The sequence below is a fragment of the Sapajus apella genome, unplaced genomic scaffold, assembly GCF_009761245.1.
Source record: "Sapajus apella isolate SASKATOON/1434 unplaced genomic scaffold, GSC_monkey_1.0 scaffold28, whole genome shotgun sequence".
NCBI lineage: Eukaryota > Metazoa > Chordata > Mammalia > Primates > Cebidae > Sapajus > Sapajus apella.
The window spans coordinates 12,194,330-12,213,013 of NW_022436968.1; the positions used below are offsets into that span (position 1 = coordinate 12,194,330).

At 40.1% G+C, this 18,684-nt stretch overlaps 1 protein-coding gene across 1 annotated transcript in view; it reads left to right on the top strand.

Annotated features, from left to right (window-relative positions):
* The first annotated feature begins 4,877 nt into the window (after positions 1 to 4,877).
* The window catches only part of FRZB (frizzled related protein), a 34,881-nt gene continuing 21,074 nt past the window's right edge, over positions 4,878 to 18,684 (top strand). The window contains exons 1-3 of the mRNA XM_032292747.1: positions 4,878 to 4,997; positions 5,730 to 6,485; positions 13,597 to 13,644. Of these exons, the coding sequence (XP_032148638.1) occupies positions 6,008 to 6,485; positions 13,597 to 13,644 (526 nt within the window). The 5' untranslated portion in view covers positions 4,878 to 4,997; positions 5,730 to 6,007. The remainder of the gene's footprint in view (positions 4,998 to 5,729; positions 6,486 to 13,596; positions 13,645 to 18,684) is intronic.

An 18,684-nucleotide genomic window follows, 5' to 3' on the forward strand; every position in this document is an offset into this window, starting at 1 on the left:
TGACAAACCAACAGCCAATATCATACTGAATGGGCAAAAACTGGAAGCATTCCCCTTGAAATCTGGCACTAGACAAGGATGCTGTCTCTCACCACTCCTATTCAATATAGTACTAGAAGTTCTAGCCAGAGCAATCAGGCAAGAAAAAGAAATAAAGGGTATTCAAATAGGAAAGGAGGAAGTCAAATTGTCTCTATTTGCAGATGACATGATTGTATATCTAGAAGACCCCATTGTCTCAGCCCAAAAGCTCCTGAAACTGATAAGCAACTTCAGCAAAGTCTCAGGATACAAAATCAATGTGCAAAAATCACATGCATTCCTATACACCAATAACAGACTTAAAGAGAGCCAAATCAAGAACGAACTTCCATTCACAATTGCCACAAAGAGAATAAAATACCTAGGAATACAACTAACAAGGAACGTAAAGGACCTCTTCAGGGAGAACTACAAGCCACTGCTCAACGAAATAAGAGAGGACACAAACAGATGGAGAAACATTCCATGTTCATGGTTAGGAAGAATCAATATTGTGAAAATGGCCATACTGCCCAAAGTAATTTACAGATTCAACGCTATCCCCATCAAGCTACCAATGACCTTTTTCACAGAACTGGAAAAAACCACCTTAAACTTCATATGGAACCAAAAGAGATCCCGCATAGCCAAGTCAATTCTAAGCAAAAAGAACAAAGCACACTACCGGACATCAAACTATACTACAAGGCTACAGTAATCAAAACAGCATGGTACTGGTACCAAAATAGAGATATAGACCAATGGAACAGAACAGAGGTCTTGGAGGCAACACAACATATCTACAACCATCTGATCTTGGCAAACCAGACAATAACAAGCAATGGGGAAAGGACTCCCTGTTTAATAAATGGTGTTGGGAAAGCTGGCTAGCCATGTGCAGAAAGCAGAAACTGGACCCCTTCCTGACACCTTACACTAAAATTAACTCCAGATGGATTAAAGACTTAAACATAAGACCTAACACCATAAAAACCCTAGAAGAAAATCTAGGCAAAACCATTCAGGACATAGGTGTAGGCAAGGACTTCGTGACCAAAACACCAAAAGCATTGACTACAAAAGCCAAAATAGACAAATGGGACCTAATCAAACTCCACAGCTTCTGCACAGCAAAAGAAACAGTCATTAGAGTGAATCGACAACCAACAGAATGGGAAAAAATTTTTGCGGTTTACCCATCTGACAAAGGGCCGATATCCAGAATTTACAAAGAACTAAAACAGATTTACAAGAAAAAAACAAACAAGCCCATTCAAAAGTGGGCAAATGATATGAAAAGATACTTTACAAAAGAAGACATACATGAGGCCAACAAACATATGAAAAAATGCTCATCATCACTAGTCTTCAGAGAAATGCAAATCAAAACAACATTGAGATACCATCTCACGCCAGTTAGAATGGCAATCATTAAAAAATCTGGAGACAACAGATGCTGGAGAGGATGTGGAGAAATAGGAACACCTTTACACTGTTGGTGGGAGTGTAAATTAGTTCAACCATTGTGGAAGACAGTGTGGCGATTCCTCAAGGACCTAGAAATAGAAATTCCATTTGACCCAGCAATCCCATTACTGTGTGTATATCCAAAGGATTACAAATTGTTCTACTATAAGGACACGTGCACATGAATGTTCATTGTGGCACTGTTTACAATAGCAAAGTCCTGGAACCAACCCAAATGCCCATCGATGATAGACTGGACAGGGAAAATGTGGCACATATACACCATGGAATATTATGCAGCCATCAAAAACGATGAGTTTGTGTCCTTTGTAGGGACGTGGATGAACCTGGAAACCATCATTCTCAGCAAACTGACAGAAGAACAGAAGATCAAACAACGCATGTTCTCACTCATAGGTGGGTGTTGAACAATGAGAACACATGGACACAGGGAGGGGAGCACTACACACTGGGGTCAGTTGGGGGGAAATAAGGGAGGGAAGGTGGGGGGTGGGGAGTTAGGGGGAGATAGCAAGGGGAGAGATGCCAGATGTAGGTGATGGGGAGGAAGGCAGCAAATCACACTGCCACGTGTGTACCTATGCAACAATCTTGCATGTTCTTCACATGTACCCCAAAACCTAAAATGCAATAAAATAAATGGGAAAAAAAAGAAAATGTGATATATATATATACACACACACACACACACACACACACACACACACACACCATGGAATACTACTCAGCCATAAACAAGAATGAAGTAATGTCTTTTGCAGCTGTTTGGATGGAGCTGGAGACCATTATATTAGATGATGTATCTCAGGAATGAAAAACAAAATACCGGGCTGGGCGCGGTGGCTCAAGCCTGTAATCCCAGCACTTTGGGAGGCCGAGGCGGGTGGATCACGAGGTCAAGAGATCGAGACCATCCTGGTCAACATGGTGAAACCCCGTCTCTACTAAAAATACAAAAAAATTAGCTGGGCATGGTGGTGCGTGCCTGTAATCCCAGCTACTCAGGAGGCTGAGGCAGGAGAATTGCCTGAACCCAGGAGGCGGAGGTTGCGGTGAGCCGAGATCGCGCCATTGCACTCCAGCCTGGGTAACAAGAGCGAAACTCGGTCTCAAAAAAAAAAAAAGAAAAACAAAATACCATATATTCTCACTTATAAATGAAAGCAAAGCAATGGGTACACAAAGGCATACCTTTGAGTGGTATAATGGACTTTGGAGACTCACAAGTGGGGACCTTGGGAAAAGGATGAAGGATAGCAAGCTACATATTGGGTACAATGTACACTACTTGGGTGACAGGTGCATTAAAATCTCAGGCTTCAACACTATACAATTTATTCATGTAACCAAAAACCACTTGTACCCCCCAAAACTATTTATATTAAAAGGAATATATATATTGCATTCCAAATTCCATCAGCTAACATTTCTCAAATCTTATTTCAAAAGAAACTAAAGATGAATTCTCTTCTTTCAAAAATCATACATGATATTTAGGAAAGCAGAGCACACTCAGACGAAAAAATAAAATTTTTTGAAGTAATTGGCAGGTGCCAAAGAATAGTTTGTAGACCAGGCATGGTGGCTCACGCTTGTAATCCCAGCACTTTGGGAGGCTAAGCCGGGTGGATCACTTAAGGTCGGGAATTCCAGACCAGCCTGGACAACATGGTGAAAACTTGTCTCTACTAAAAATACCAAAAAAAAAAAAAAAAAGAAAAAAAATTTAGCCGGGTGTGGTGGTGGGTGCTCGTAATCCCAGCTACTAGGGAGGCTGAGGCAGCAGAATCCCTTAAACTTGGGAGGCGGAGGTTGCAGTGAGCAGAGATCACACCACTGCACTGCAGCCTGGGCGACAAGAGCAAAACTCCATCTCAAAGAAAAAGAAAAAAAAAAAAAGAATAGTTTGTAAAAACAAACACTGTTCAAGGGTAACTAACCAGAAAAATGAACACAACTAGACAAGGTACTCAAAAGGGCTTCCTCAAGACAGTGACATTTATTTTCGGTTTTTATAAAAACAAATTTAAAGTTGTGAGGGGACCTATTAGACAGAGGATAGCTGACTTTTGTGCAGAGGAAGGAAAACAGAGCTTTGTTTCAGCTAGTTGTAGAACCATTAAAACTATCAGCACATTTCTTCCCACACTGTAAGACTTAAGATAAACAGAAAAATGTATTTAGCAAACAATCTATTGCATCTACTCCTGATTTTTTTAATTTATTGAAAATCTCAGCTATATTTTTCTTATACAGAATAGCCCCAAAATGTTCTAATATTGACTGTGTTTAAAGTTGTTTTTCCTCTAAATTTTATTTGATAAAGCATTTTTTAACTTCGTTTGTACAGTTTTTGACTTTGTTCTCTTACATGACACTGGGTAATTGTAGACCAGGCAAAGCTTGTATACTAACAGACTCCCTGTCTACCCTCTGGTGGTTTCCCCCTCCTAAGTGGAACAAACTTCCTTCCAAAGAAATTTACTGCAGTCACAAACTGCTCTTTATTGTCATTTTAGAGACAAAATTCCCTAACTCAAGTTAGCATTGACATTTTATCAGTGCTGTCAAGCCACTCTAGGGAATGGAAACGAGCATCTCACTGAGTGCTCTGAGTGGGGACATATTTTCTCTGCTTATTAGGGACGGTGAGAGATGGCTGAATTAAAGCAGAGAAATATTTCAGTGATGCAGAGCAAAAGTGACTTCCTGTTTGGTTTCAGGTTTTGTTTCCTTCTCCTCTCAATGAAGGCTGTGTCTTCTGACATTAGGCAATCCTTTTGCTCAGTGATTTCCCATTGAGAGGGCACAGTGCAAGGGTCTCTGCAGGTCATGCCATTTACAATATAAGCTGAAAGGGAAGGGTGGGTGGGGGTGGGGGGAAGAGGGGGCTCATTAGTGAAAGGAGCAGACCAGGAGGGGATCTGTTTTCCATTTTCTCTTCAGATTGAACTCATCTGGATGGAAAGGGTTTGATTGTTGTTATAATCACTATTACCTGCGTGATGCCGTTTTCCTACACTTTTTTTTTTCTCAAATGTTGGGCAAAATTGTTGCTGAGAAGTTATTAGCAGATAGTATCTGCTATTTTATTCGTGAGCAAAAAAAAAAAAAAAAAAAAAAAATGTCCAAGCGCATTAGAACTGTTAGTTTCCACTTAAAGCTTAAGGAGCAAAATTCAAAAGTTCTGATTCCAATGCGGAGAAAAACAGAAGGAAGAAAACCTGTTCCTTGCTTCTTCTGGTGTTGTATTTGTAATCTTGCACAGCATCTTCCTTTCCTTTTTTTTTTAATGAAAGGCAATCCTTCCTCCACCTTCTCCCCCGCAGTTACTGAAAAAGCAGACCTCTGTAGTCACTAGCTCTGGGTTGATAAGGCTCCGCCGCTGCTCGGAGGGGTCTGTGCTTTTCGACACTTGGACAAAGTGACATTGCTTAAGCCTTTCCTCCGACTAGATCTGACATCCTGCAGAGCCAGTGATCGCAGAGGTAAAGCTGGAGTTTGCTTAAACGAAATATCTCCAGGAAGGAGTGTCTCGGGTGGGTTCCCGAGTAGGGAAGTAGGGGGACGTTTCCGTAGGGAATTGGAGCGGGCTTTTTAGTGAGGGGCTAGGGGCTCTTCTCTGGGACTAAAGCTGGGTTCCCCAGTGTGAGGGCGGAGCTCGACACGGCGCTGTCTTGGGGTCTCGCACTCTCACCGCTTCGCATGGCTTCGCGCCCCCACCGCCTGCGACCCCCCAAGCCTTCTCTCCCCCGGGCGCCCGCTCCATTCTCCGGAAGAGCAGCAGGCGTGGGAGGGCAGAAACTGCCCCGGGGGCGGAGCTCCCTCTCGGGCCAGAGGTAGGAAAGTTCGGAGCCGCGGGGGCCGAGACACAGACCTCCCGGAGAGGCTCCTCCCGCGCGTCTCTCCTGCCAGCCCGGGTGGCAGCCTCAGTGGCCGCTGCAGCTCACACGGAGAATTAGATCTTCCTAGCCCACAGGACTTGCAAACTCTTACTGCACCCTTCTCTCCCGTTAGGAGCTTCTCCTCCCTCCTTCCCCTCAACCCCTCTGTCCTCCTGACTTTGAAGAATTTAGTGCTTTCTTTAGGATCTTTTTGTGTCCGTGATCTAGGGGACGTGACACCCCAGAGCTCCGACTATTTCTCAGCTGAATTCTACTTTTGTTTTTCTGTCTTCCTCGCCTCCTCTCATATCCCTCTTATCTGATTGATCTGCGAAGTCTGATGCTTCTGCCAGAGGGAGAGGAATAAATAGATGTTGCCGTCTCCGAAGGCTTAGACTTTGGGAAAGAGCAGCCTGGGCTGCAGGGGCGGCGGCTGGAGCTCGGTAAAGCTCGTGGGACCCCATTGGGGGAATTTGATCCAAGGAAGCGGTGATTGCTCGGGGAGGAGAGGCTCCCAGATCCCTGTGTCCACTTGCAGCGGGGAGGCGGAGACGGCGGAGCGGGCCTCTGGGCGTCCACTGCGCGGCTGCACCCTGCTCCATCCCGCCGGGATCATGCTCTGCGGCAGCCCGGGAAGGATGCTGCTGCTGCGGGCCGGGCTGCTCGCCCTGGCTGCGCTCTGCCTGCTTCGGGTGCCCGGGGCTCGGGCTGCAGCCTGTGAGCCCGTCCGCATCCCCCTGTGCAAGTCCCTGCCCTGGAACATGACCAAGATGCCCAACCACCTGCACCACAGCACTCAGGCCAACGCCATCCTGGCCATCGAGCAGTTCGAAGGTTTGCTGGGCACCCACTGCAGCCCCGACCTGCTGTTCTTCCTCTGTGCCATGTACGCGCCCATCTGCACCATTGACTTCCAGCACGAGCCTATCAAGCCCTGTAAGTCTGTGTGCGAGCGGGCCCGGCAGGGCTGCGAACCCATCCTCATCAAGTACCGCCACTCGTGGCCGGAGAACCTGGCCTGCGAGGAGCTGCCCGTGTACGACCGGGGCGTGTGCATCTCTCCCGAGGCCATCGTCACTGCGGACGGAGCTGGTGAGTTTTGCCACGGCCCACTCTCCCCTTACCTTCCAGCCCCCTCACTTCTTGGAGTCCTCGTTACTCGCCTTTACTCACTAATTCTCTCTTCGGATGACTTATCTTAAACTCTCCCTTAACTGCTCCTCTATCAAACACTCTTCTTCTGTCTTCTTTCTTCAAAAACAAAACAAAAGAAAACTCACCTCATCACCTTTCAAACTGATGCATTCTTGCTCTCTGTTCCAATAGATGATCTTTCTAAAGCACTCCATGCATTCCACACCAATCCCACTTAGACTCTACAGGAATCCTTCACTTCAACTCTATACGCGTGGAAGTAGCCACATTTTGCAAAGTGATGCTCTTTTCTTTTACAATTGGTTTATAGTCATTGGGTTTTCTTTCCTGATTCTCAGGCAGTCTCAGTCATCAGGCTTCTATATCTTTAGTGTTTTAGCTGCTTGTTAAGATTGTATGGAGGAAACAGAAAACTGAAGCCCCATTTTCTTCTAATTAAAAATGCCGAGATAATTTTAATAACCTTACTCCAACCCACAGATGTTAGGGGTATGTGTTTGCTCAAGATTCAATTTGAGCAATTACCTTCACCTTAAATTTCCCCTTCCTTTCAATGAGATAAATTGTTCTTCCATTCCGGAATGAAACAGCTGTGAAACATTGCTATGCACTGTTAATTAGCTCCTGTGGCTTGCTCCAGCCATAGAGCTGGCAAACTGAAATTACTGGGTTCTTTTCACATGTCTTCAAGTCATTTTGTAAGGGGCATACAGATGAAAGGAGTTATATTTAAGGCGTGTTATCATCATTCACTCACATAATGTTATTTTAAATCTCACCCCTTATTCCACTCTCATATTTTGCACACAAAAAAATTGTCTTTAATACCTTATTTCATGCTCCTTTTCCATGTGTTCACCAACCACACAGCTATTTCAGTCTTTCCCTATCATAAAACTTTATTGCAGTTCTAAATTTAATGGAATCAATCACAAGTTGTTTTCTCACTAGTGTTTAGTCTAATTATGACATTCATAACTCTAAGACCCCAAATAAACCTACTTCATTATGGTCCATTTAATTCTAACTCAGTATTGCTTCTACTAACTAACCCAAACCTCAAGTTTTACCCTTCATATATTTTACAATAAGGCAATTTTTTTCACTAGTGTTCCTCTTTCATACCCCGCCCTCCAGATCAACTCTGTTCTTAGATGTGTTGATTTGGTTGCCTTCATCTGTTTATATCTTGGGCATCAACTTTCCTTCCTCGTTCAACTTGCACAGTCTAGGCTCATGTCCCCAGTCCATTTCTAGGTAGCAATTCTTAGTTATCAGGGAACTGGTTTGAAAAAATTACTTCCTGTGCACATTGACTATTGACTCATTTAACAAAGTGAGAGAAATAGAAGTAATTGTAAAAACAGTTGAAGGAAAAAAAAAAAAGATTTCAAAAACTTTTTGATGGTGGCCTTACCTAATTTATCACTTTTTGAATATACCTATTGTCTTCTTGATTTTAATCAAGAACCAAAAGCTGGTTGTGTAGAATCATCACAGAAATGTATTCCTTATTACTGTTTGCTAAAAGAGCATGCTTGAACCTGAGTACTCACTAAAGTCACAGACTGCAGAGTCTGGAAGAGTCTGGCACAGTTGCCCCTCTGGTTTGCCAGGCACTTTGAATCAGTTAAATGCAGGTGCTTCTTCCAGGCCAAGTGCTAGGAATCGGGTAGCAGTGCTTCAGGCTAAAATGCATCCCACCCACTTAAAGGACAAAACTTGCTCTTTTTTTTTTTTTTTTTTTTTTTTTTTTTGAGACGGAGTTTCGCTCTTGTTACCCAGGCTGGAGTGCAATGGCGCGATCTCGGCTCACTGCAACCTCCGCCTCCTGGGTTCAGGCAATTCTCCTGCCTCAGCCTCCTGAGTAGCTGGGATTACAGGCACACGCCACCATGCAAAACTTGCTCTTAAACCTCCGTTAGAGGTGTACCTAGAGTGAGTGAGGTTTGGCAACGTTAATGGCTCTCAAAAAGCCATAGTCAGTAAAGATGGGAAGCAGTTTCATTAAATGTCCCTGAGTTACCAATTACTGAAACAAACATGGAACAGCTGCCTCACTGAACCACTCAAATAGGACATGCATGGAAACAGTCAATTCGTGAGACCTGATTTCTGAGCTTCTTTAAAGTGCCAGAATATTTGCTTTACTGACAGCATCCTTGCTAGAAAATAGGTGATAGTTGGAATCATATTTAGTGATGGTATCCCTGTCCCCTTCCATAAGCTTCAGTGTGAACCAGAGGCTGTGGTGGCTGGGGGAGCTGAAGGATGGGGGGAGGTGGAAATTGGGAATGAAACGGGTAGATTGTAACCTGAAGGGTCTCCTGGCTTCCAGGGCCAGCTTATCGAAAATTACATTCCCTATGCTGGGTCAAACTATCAGACACCTGGAATTATTTAGGAACTACCACATGTGGCCAGTATAATTTACTATGCAATTTCCAATATACTCTTTGGTTCAGTGGGATGTGATAGTTCACAAAGCAGCGGTGTTTCTCCTTCCTTATTTGGGTATAAAGAGAATCCCTGTGTCTTTTGACTAGTATCAGTGCAGCTAGATATAAAAATGAGTTCTCCCTGAAAATGGGACGATCTTTCACATTCTTTCAATGCCAGGAAGATTTTCAAATTCTACCATTTGTGGGGATCTGTTCTCTTATAGTGTATCGTGACTCCACGAACAAGCTTAGGACGTTTTACAAAGCAGTCTTATAGAAATGGAGTAATGCTTGAAATGACATTTTGCTTTCGAAATACTAAGGGTAAACATATTTTTATAAAGAATAGGTTGCATCCTGGCCATTATTATTATTATAATTACACATTTTATTTTTGCTATAGTGTGACTACATATTATTTGAAAACCCAGCTCAATTTAGTCATTCAGCAAGTTAGTGATGATATTCAGTCAAATCTTTAATATTGTATGGTGAGTAAAGAGGATAGGCTTGGAGTGGGCAGACAAGGTGTTGAATGACTGCCACCACATCAACTGTTGCAGGAAAATTATATGACCTCTTTAATTCAAGGTTTTCTTATCTATAAAATCAGGACAAAACTATCTACATCCCAAGGGCATGGTAAAGATGAAATTAAGGCGGGTGCAGTGGTTCACTCCTGTAATCTCAGCACGTTGGGAGGCCGAGGTGGGTGGATCACTTGAGGTCAGGAGTTGGAGACCAGCCTGGCCAACACGGTGAAACCCTGTCTCTACTAAAAATGCAAAAAATTAGCCAGGCATGGTGGCTAATTTGTAATCCCACACGATTAATCCCAGCTACTCAGGAGGCTGAGGCAGGAGAATCGCTTGAACTCGGGAGGCAGAGGTTGCCGTGACCTGAGATGGCGCCACTGCACTCCTGCCTGGGCTACAGAGCCAGACTGTCTCAAAAAAAAAAAAAGAAAAGAAAAGAAAAATTAAACTGCATATAAAGCATTGCGTTTAGTACCTAGCAAGCACTGAAAAAATTGCTGCTGCTATTTTACTGTTATCACTGTTAAAACAAATTGACTAACATTTTCTATTTTGTTTTTTGAAATGATTATGTTGGTAAATACAGATGCAGCCTAGAACTTTTATTAGTTCATCTCCTGGGGAAAAAAAAAATCAAAAAAAAAGCTTTACACTGGAACTTAACTGGAAAAACAGATCTTATTTCTTCTAAATACATAAAGTTAATATTTCATTTTACACAAATTGACCTAGACCTCAGGCTCAAGAGCAGATCCCTTGGGAGCAACAGAAAAAAGAGTAAGTCTGGTGGATAAGTTAATTACAAATAATTTATCTCAGAAACCCAGGAATCAAGCAGTTAGGAAAATTTACGGTATGATATTTCACAGCTACTTCTACAACACCTACAGTTTGCTGTGCCAAGGGCTTTATAATCACTCCTCAGTCAGTGCTGGCTTCCGTGGCACAGCTAACTTTTCTCCCCAGCTCTTGCTTGACACGTTTCTGCAGGCCTTCTCTCTCCTGGCAGAGCTGTGCCAACTTTCACATGCAGGAGCTGCCATTTAATCGTTTCTCCACTCTCAGAGAAACAGGCAGTCTTTTCTTTAGCCCTGGTCTACAAATATTTGAGAGGCCAAGTACCAAGAAGGAAGAATTATTTAGTGTGATATGAGGAGGAAAATGGAAAGGAGAAATGGAAATTTTAGATTAGGATAAAAGAGAAAACATGCTTCTGAGGATCCGTCATGGTGTAAAACATGGAAAGGCACTCTGGATGGGTTAGGGAAGAGTATCTCAGTGTTATATTAATAGTGTTTAACTTTATTTAGAGCAACCCCCATTATCAGGGGTAATGTAATCTTACGTAGTCTCCAAACCTTATTTTAATAATTTACTTTTTATTTCATACTCACTAAACCTTCATATAGTTGTTGCTACAAATTGCACAACTAGCTAGGTTATATTTGGCTCTTGTAGTTCTACTTGGTGTCTAGAATGAGCAGACCAAGACCCAACAGATGGACATAGTTTTGAATAATTAAGAATTGGCTATGTCTCCTCAATTTAAAGAAAACCACAGTTTTAGAGTTACAGGTCCTTAGTTGGAATTCCAGATTTGCCATGAATTTTGTACATTGAAGTAGTTGACTGGGGAGTGTGAAGAACAAAAGAAATACTAATATGAAGTTACTGATAAATGGGAAAGCACAATATAAATGTTTAACAACAACATCACTGGGGAGAGGACATGTCATCCTCAGGACAGGAACCATTGGCAACACAATAAAACCTACCAACCCTTCCGTTCTAGGTGTTGTCCTGAGTGCATTATGCACGTTCACTTAATCCTCATGAGTGCATGGTAGGTGCTGTTATTCCCATTTTGGAGAAAAGGAAGCCAAGGCATATGGAAAAGCTAGGTGACTGTCCAAGTCAGAAGAGCTAGTAAGAAAAAGAGAATTCAAAGCAGAACCTGTTCTACACTACACTTCCTCCCTTGAGAAATCTAATTCCAAACTTTCTAGAGAATCTGTTATTCTTTGCCTAGCAGATTGCAGTTAAAGGAACAATGGTTTTTTAAATTTATTTTGAAGCCTATTTATATATGGCTTAAGAGAATAAAAAGTGGCATCTAGACAATGGATTCAAAGAGATAAGAGATTCTGACTTCACGGCAATTTTGAGATAGTAGAGATTACACATGCCAGATGCTCACGTCTAGTCCCTAGTCCGTCAGTCTCAGCATGCCCCAGAGTGAACTCATCATTTCCCCACTGGCATACACTTCTTTCTAGTATTTTCTATATTATTGTTGAGAGGGAGGCAGTTCTTTTCTTTTTTTTTTGAGATGGAGTCTCACTCTATTGCCCAGGCTGGAGTGTGGTGGCAGGATCTTGGCTCACTGCAACCTCCGCCTCCTGGGTTCAAGCAGTTCTCCTTGCCTCAGCCTCCCGAGTAGCTGGGATTACAGATGTACCACCATGCCAGGCTAATTTTTGTATTTTTGTTAGAGATAGGTTTTCGCCATGTTGGCCATGCTGGTCTCAAACTGCTGACCTCAGGTGATCTGCCCAACCTTGCCCTCCCAGTGCTGATATTACAGGCCTGAGCCACCACACCTGGCTGTGGGAGGCAGTCTTGATTCTATCCTGTTCCTCATTCCCCTCACTCAATAGGTATCGCATGCTGTTGGGTCTACTCTGACTTAAATTCCCTTCCCTCCCTCTCTAATCCTACTTTCTAAGTTTGGACCTCACCATTTCTCACCCGGATTATGGCCATAGAATGGTAATGGTCTCTCTTATCTCCAATGTTTCCCCTCCATATTCCAATGTATATTTTTTTTCTGAAATGCAAATCTCTTGCTTAAAATCCTTTGGTATCTGCCTCTGGCCCGAGTGATCTCACCCTTCCGACTTCTCTAGCTTGTTTCTCTCTGTTTACACTTGCTGTCTGTTTCAGCCACACTTGCAGGCGTCTCACCTCAGTATGTTTTCAGTGCTATTCTCTATCTGGAAAACTCCCCCTACATTTCCTAACTCCTTAGGACTCATCTGAAAACCTCTGTGATCTCCACTAAAAATCCTGGGGCATGAAACTTACTAAGAATACCTTCTATTTTAGTTTACGATAATTTGTTGGTAGAATTCCTAAGTTTAACTTTCTGACAATAATAATTTTTGATTATTAGAAAATTTCTGTTTTCTGTCTTACAGTTCTAACAATTGACTACTAAGCATTTGTGAAAGTGTAGAAACATTTTCCTGTAAATAAAAATGAAAGAAGTAAAACACTCCTTGGCTTAGCTATTTTGAAGTGATTCTCTTTTACCAAGCAAAGCTTTATTTTTCACTCTTATTTCAACCTTTAAACAATAAACATTTCAAATGTGGGCCAACATAATATCTTCCTTTATAAAGACATTATTTTTGTATGCATTTTTATCACTTGATTATTCAGAAATACAAAAACCACTCGCATGTTACTCTAAGAATACTTGGGTACATTTGTCATGAATAAATGTTTGAATATAATGAAAGTATTAGTAATTAATAGTTTATGCCCAAGTTGAGCCAAATGTTTTAGAATTAGTGTTTGTTACTGCTTATCTGTTTGTTTGCTAACTGCTATCTTTTCTTGGATATTGCCTTTTAAATATTTGCTGATGATTACTAAACCTGGGAAAGTAATACATTAATTGTAATTGTGGGTGTTATTGTCCGAAAACAGTATTAACCCTCATTTAATTTATTACTGATATGACCTATAAACAAAAAGGACAAAGGAAGAATACTATTTTCTCTTAGAATAAAAAGAGGCATTAAACTATCTTAGCATAAAGTTTTACTACAAATGTAAAACTCTTACATAAAAGTACTGAATTGGAGTCATGAAAAAATAGATCTCATCCATATTCAACCCACAAATGATAAGAATGCCAACCTCATGATGCTAATAAGAATCTACTTCCTTGAGACAATTGGATTCTTACCCAAACCAAACTTGTGATTGAGTTAGATTTTTATCTTTAGGAATTCTTGAAATAAACCAAATATGTTATGGGTTCTTTGTTCTATCACCTCCTTTCAGATTTTCCTATGGATTCTAGTAATGGAAACTGTAGAGGGGCAAGCAGTGGTGAGTATATCATTATCTTCCTGGTTTTCGTGTGTGATCAGATTAGCCATTGTTGTAACCTAGATACTCAAGTCATTCTTGGGGAAGTTTGTACCCTACATTTTATTAGAAAATTTTAAAATTTTCCTGATTCATATTAATTTTATTTTAAAATTAGCATGTAGTAAAATTGATGTTTTCTTTTGATATACAGTTTGGTACACATAAATTTTAATATTATGTATAGATTCATGTAACCACCACCATATCAGGATACAGAACAATTCCATCATCTCCCAAAACTCCTTCGTGCTATATCCCTTTATAATTACAAGTTTCCTCCACCTTCATCCACTGGCAATCACTCATCTTTTCTTTATCACTGTAATTTTGTCTATTTGAGATTGGGTTGTCCATATAAACAGACTGACAGTATGCCTTTGAGACTCATCCAATTGTTGCATATATCAATGGTGCATTCATTTTTATTACTTAATATTTTATTACTTGGATGTATGACCATTTGTTTACCACTTCACTCCTTCAGGGAAATTTGGGTTGTTTCCAGTTTGGAGCAATCGTAAATAGAGCTACTATAGACCAATCATACCTAGAGCTACTATAAACATTCAAGTACAGGTTTATGTAGGAATGTAAGTTTTTGTTTCTCTAGGCTCAATATGTAGCAATAGGATTGCTGGGTTATATGGTAAGTATATGTTTAACTTCGTAAAAAAGTACCAAACTGTCTCAAAGATGGCTGTTCAGTTTTGTGCTAGTAATGTTCCATATCCTTGCTAGCCCTTGGTATTATCAATATTTTTTGTTAGCCATTTTAATAGATATGTAGTAATAACTCAGCATGGCTTTAATTTGCATTTCCCTAATGGCTAAAGACACTGAATATATTTTCATGTGTTTATTTGCTATCCACATGTATCCTTTTTGGTAAAGTGTTCAATTCTTTTGCCCATTTTAAGTTAGGTTGTTTTCTTAATGAGTTCTGAGAGTTCTTTACATATTCTAGATACAAAGAACATCATTTGGTTTTATTCATTTTCTTTATTGTTTTACTGTTTTCAGTTTTATTGATTCTTTCCTTCTGCTTGCTTGCTTTAGAGATTTTGCTTTTTCTTTTGTTTCTCAGAGTAGAAGCTTATACTGTGTTTTGAGACCCCCCCCTTTTTTTTTTTGAGATGGAGGCTTGCTCTCTTGCCCAGACTGAAGTGCAATGATGTGATCTCAGCTCATGCACCTACCAGGTTCAAGCAATTCTCCTGCCACAGCCTCCCAAGTAGCTAGGATTACAGGTGCCCACCACCACTCCCAGCTAATTTTTGTATTTTCATAGAGACAAGGTTTCACTATGTTGGCCAGGCTGGTCTCAAACTCCTGATCTCAGGTGATCTACCCACCTTGGCCTCCCAGAGTGCTGTAATTACAGGCGTGAGCCACCTTGCCTGGCCAAGATCTTTCTTCTAATATAATATAATGCTATAAATACTCATCTAAGAATGACTTTGGTTGCATCTCACAAACTTTGATAGTTTCATTTTTCTTCAGTTCAAAATATTTTATATTTTCTCTTGATATTTCCTTTGACTTGTGCATCATTTGGGATTGTGCTGTTTAATTTACTGCTTTTTTAGGATTTTCCCCATTATCTGTGCCATTTTTCTAATTCTACTGTTGAGTAATACACATTGTATGATTTCAGTTCTTTTAAATTTATTAAAGTTTATTCTCTAATCAGGATATAATCTATTTTGGTGAATGTTCCATGTGCACTTAGAAAAAAGTGTATTTTGCTGTTGGACGGAATGTCCTTTAAATGTCAATTCAATTTAGTTGAACAATACTGTTACTTAGTTCTTTCATATTCTTGCTGATTTTCTGTCTACCAGATCTGTTAATTACTAAGAGAGGGGTGATTAGGTTTCCAAATATTATGGATTTTTCTATTTCTTTTTTCGCTCTGTCAGTTTTGCTTCATGTATTTTGAAGTTCTGTTTGGTACATACTTGTTTAATATATTTTATGTCCTATTGGTGAATTGATGTTTTCATTATGTAGTGTCCTTTTATCTTTGGTAATTTTCTCTGCTCTAAAGTCTATTTTTTCTGATATTGCTGTAGCTATTCCAGCTGTCATTTGATTAGTGTTTGCAGGGTGTATCTCTTTCTATCCTACTTTTAACACACTTAAGTCATTGTGTTTTAAATACATTTTTTTGTAGACATCACATAGTTAGGTCTTTTTTTAAAAATTGATACTATTGATCTTTGTCTTTTGATTGGTATGTTTTGACCATTTGCAGCTAACGTAATGATATTTGTATTTAGAGCTACTATTTTACTTTCTGTTTGTGCCCTCCCCTTTTTATTCACATTCCCTTCTTTCTTTTGGATTGAGTCTCAGATCTCTCTCTCTCTCTCTCTCTCTCTCTCTGTCTCTCATACACACATGCATGTATGTGAGATATATATCCTCAAGATAATTTTATATTTTTCCTTTCAACCATTAAATATATTTGAAATGTGAAAACAGTAGCCTACTGTATTTATACAAATGTTTTAATTTCTCTTGTTCTTTCTTCTTTTCCAACATTCCACGCTTCCTTCTGGTATTCTTTCTCTTCTGTTCGTCAGACAGAACTTCTGTCTGAAGTATTTTTTACTTAAAAAATTCATAAGTATTTTTTGCACTTGTTTTACAGCAGTTCTGCTGGCAAAAATGTCTTTTTTCTTTTACCTGAAAATATCCTCATTTCACCTTCATTTCTAAAGGATATTTTCTCTGCATACCAAATTCTAGGTTTGCAGTAGATTTCGCACATAAAAAATATTCCACTTCCTTCTGGCTTCCATGTTTCTTATGGGAAATTGGCAGTCTTGCAAATAAATTGTTTCCCTGTAAGTAATACATCAGTTTTCTTTGGTTGCATTGGATGTTTTTTTCTTTGTCTTTGCTTTTTAGTGGTTTGATTATGACATGTCTGGATATTGATTCTTTTGAGTTTACCCAGTTTAGGATTAACGAAGCTTCTTAAATCTATAAATTTATAACTTTAGCCAAATTTGAGGGGTGCTTAGGAATTATTTCTTCACGGGCAGCCCCCTGGCACCAAGCAGCCTGAAGTGCCCTAGCCCAGAAGCTAGGAATTATTTCTTCAAATACTTGCTTTTTACGCAATAGTCTCTTCTATGATGATCTGAATGTTAGATCTTCTGATATTGTCCCACAGGCCCCAGAGGCTCTGTTAATTTTTTCTTCTAATCTTTTTTCTCTCTTATTTAGATTTAGTAATTTTCTATTGACCTAGCTACAAGTTCATTGACTCTTTCATTGGTCATGTTCAATCTCCTGCTCTCTAAAGCACATACATATAGTTTTTTATTTGTTAGTATATTTTTCAAAGTTAAAAGTTCCATTTGATTCTTCATCATATTTTGTATTTCTTTGGTAAGACTTTTTGTCTTTCCATTTATTTCAACAGTCTTCACCCTTAATTTGTGAGGCGTTTTAATGATAACCACCAAAAAATCATTGTTGCATAATTTCATCATCTGTGCCATCTGACAGTCTTGTTCCACTCAAGTTGAAATTTTTTTTTCCTAATTCTTCAAGTGTAGAGTAGTTTTGGGTTGAATCCTGGACATTTTGAATACATGCAATAAAGCTTTGGGTATTGTTTATTTAAAGTTATATGGAAAATGTTTATTTTTTTTTTAATTTTAGCAGCAGTCAACTAGTTAGGATTAGGCTGCAAATTCTGCCTAGTCTTCTGTGGGTTATGATTTCAATGTCAGTTCCATTTCCAAAGCCTTTGACGTACCTTCCATATCTATCCTATGTGTGTGTCACTCAGTGGTCAGCATGAGGTCAGGGCAATAATTTATCCCATAGTACAGTTTTTGAAATCTATGATATACTGTTTTATGTCAGAGTCACACATACCCAGGGGTGAGTTCAGTCATTCATAAACAACTTTACAAAATCCTTTCCCAAGCTCCTTCCTCTCTGTGATCTCCCTAGCACTTTTCATTTCCTTGGAACTCCCTGTTTTGGTACTTTGGCCAGAAAGCTGAAGCTTTATCCCACTCTGTGATTCACTTTTTGTGACTGCTCCTTCAGATGGGGCCAAGAGATGGGAGGACACAGAGAGAGAGAGACAAAGTAATGATACTTTGCCCCTGCCTTTTGGAACTACAAGTCCTCTAATCAGAGAGTAAGGTTCTCTCCTTCATCAGAGTTTTGGGTTCCTGAGGGTCTCTGTTGTTGCAACTGTTGCTGTTACCACAGTCCCAGGAGGCATTGAGGAAGGGAGTGCAAGAGGCTGATATGTTAGAGATCCTTTCCATTTCTTGAGCTAGAACTAGAGGGCTTCTCCTGGAGTATACTCTATCTGCACAATGCTCACCTCTAGGATACAGGCTGTGTTGACACCAGACTGGTGGATAGCAGAGGGGAAAAATGATGAGCCCACAATCAGTTTTATGGTATTGTTTTTTTTTCCCCCAGTCTTCCTACTCTGCTTGTATTACCTTTTAGAGTTCTTATGTAGCTGCTCCAGGCACTCAGTTCAGGTTTCAGCTCTGCTTTCGGTGGGAGAAACAAGATGGAGTCCATAAAATAAACCATTAAATTATAACATGCATGCAGAAAAGTACACAAGTCATGTCATAAATGTGCATTTTCACAAAGTCACCAGTCTCTGTAACCAAGATATGTAACATTACCAGCACTCGAGGAGCCTCCAAGTCACTACCCCAACCCTTCTTTTCAAAGGTAACTGCTACTAGAAATTCTAGTACTATAGATTAATTTTGCCTGATCTTCAACTTTATATGAATGGAATTCTACAGTATGTATTTTTGTGTGTGCATGTGACTTCCTTTGCTTTTTATTACACTGTGTATAGCAGTAGTTTTTTTTACTTTAATTGCTATATAGTATTCTATTATTGAATGTAGTACACTTTGTTTATTCTAATGTTCCTGGATATTTGGGTTGTTTTCAGTTTTTGTTACTATGACTAATGCTGCGTTTGTTTCTACAATA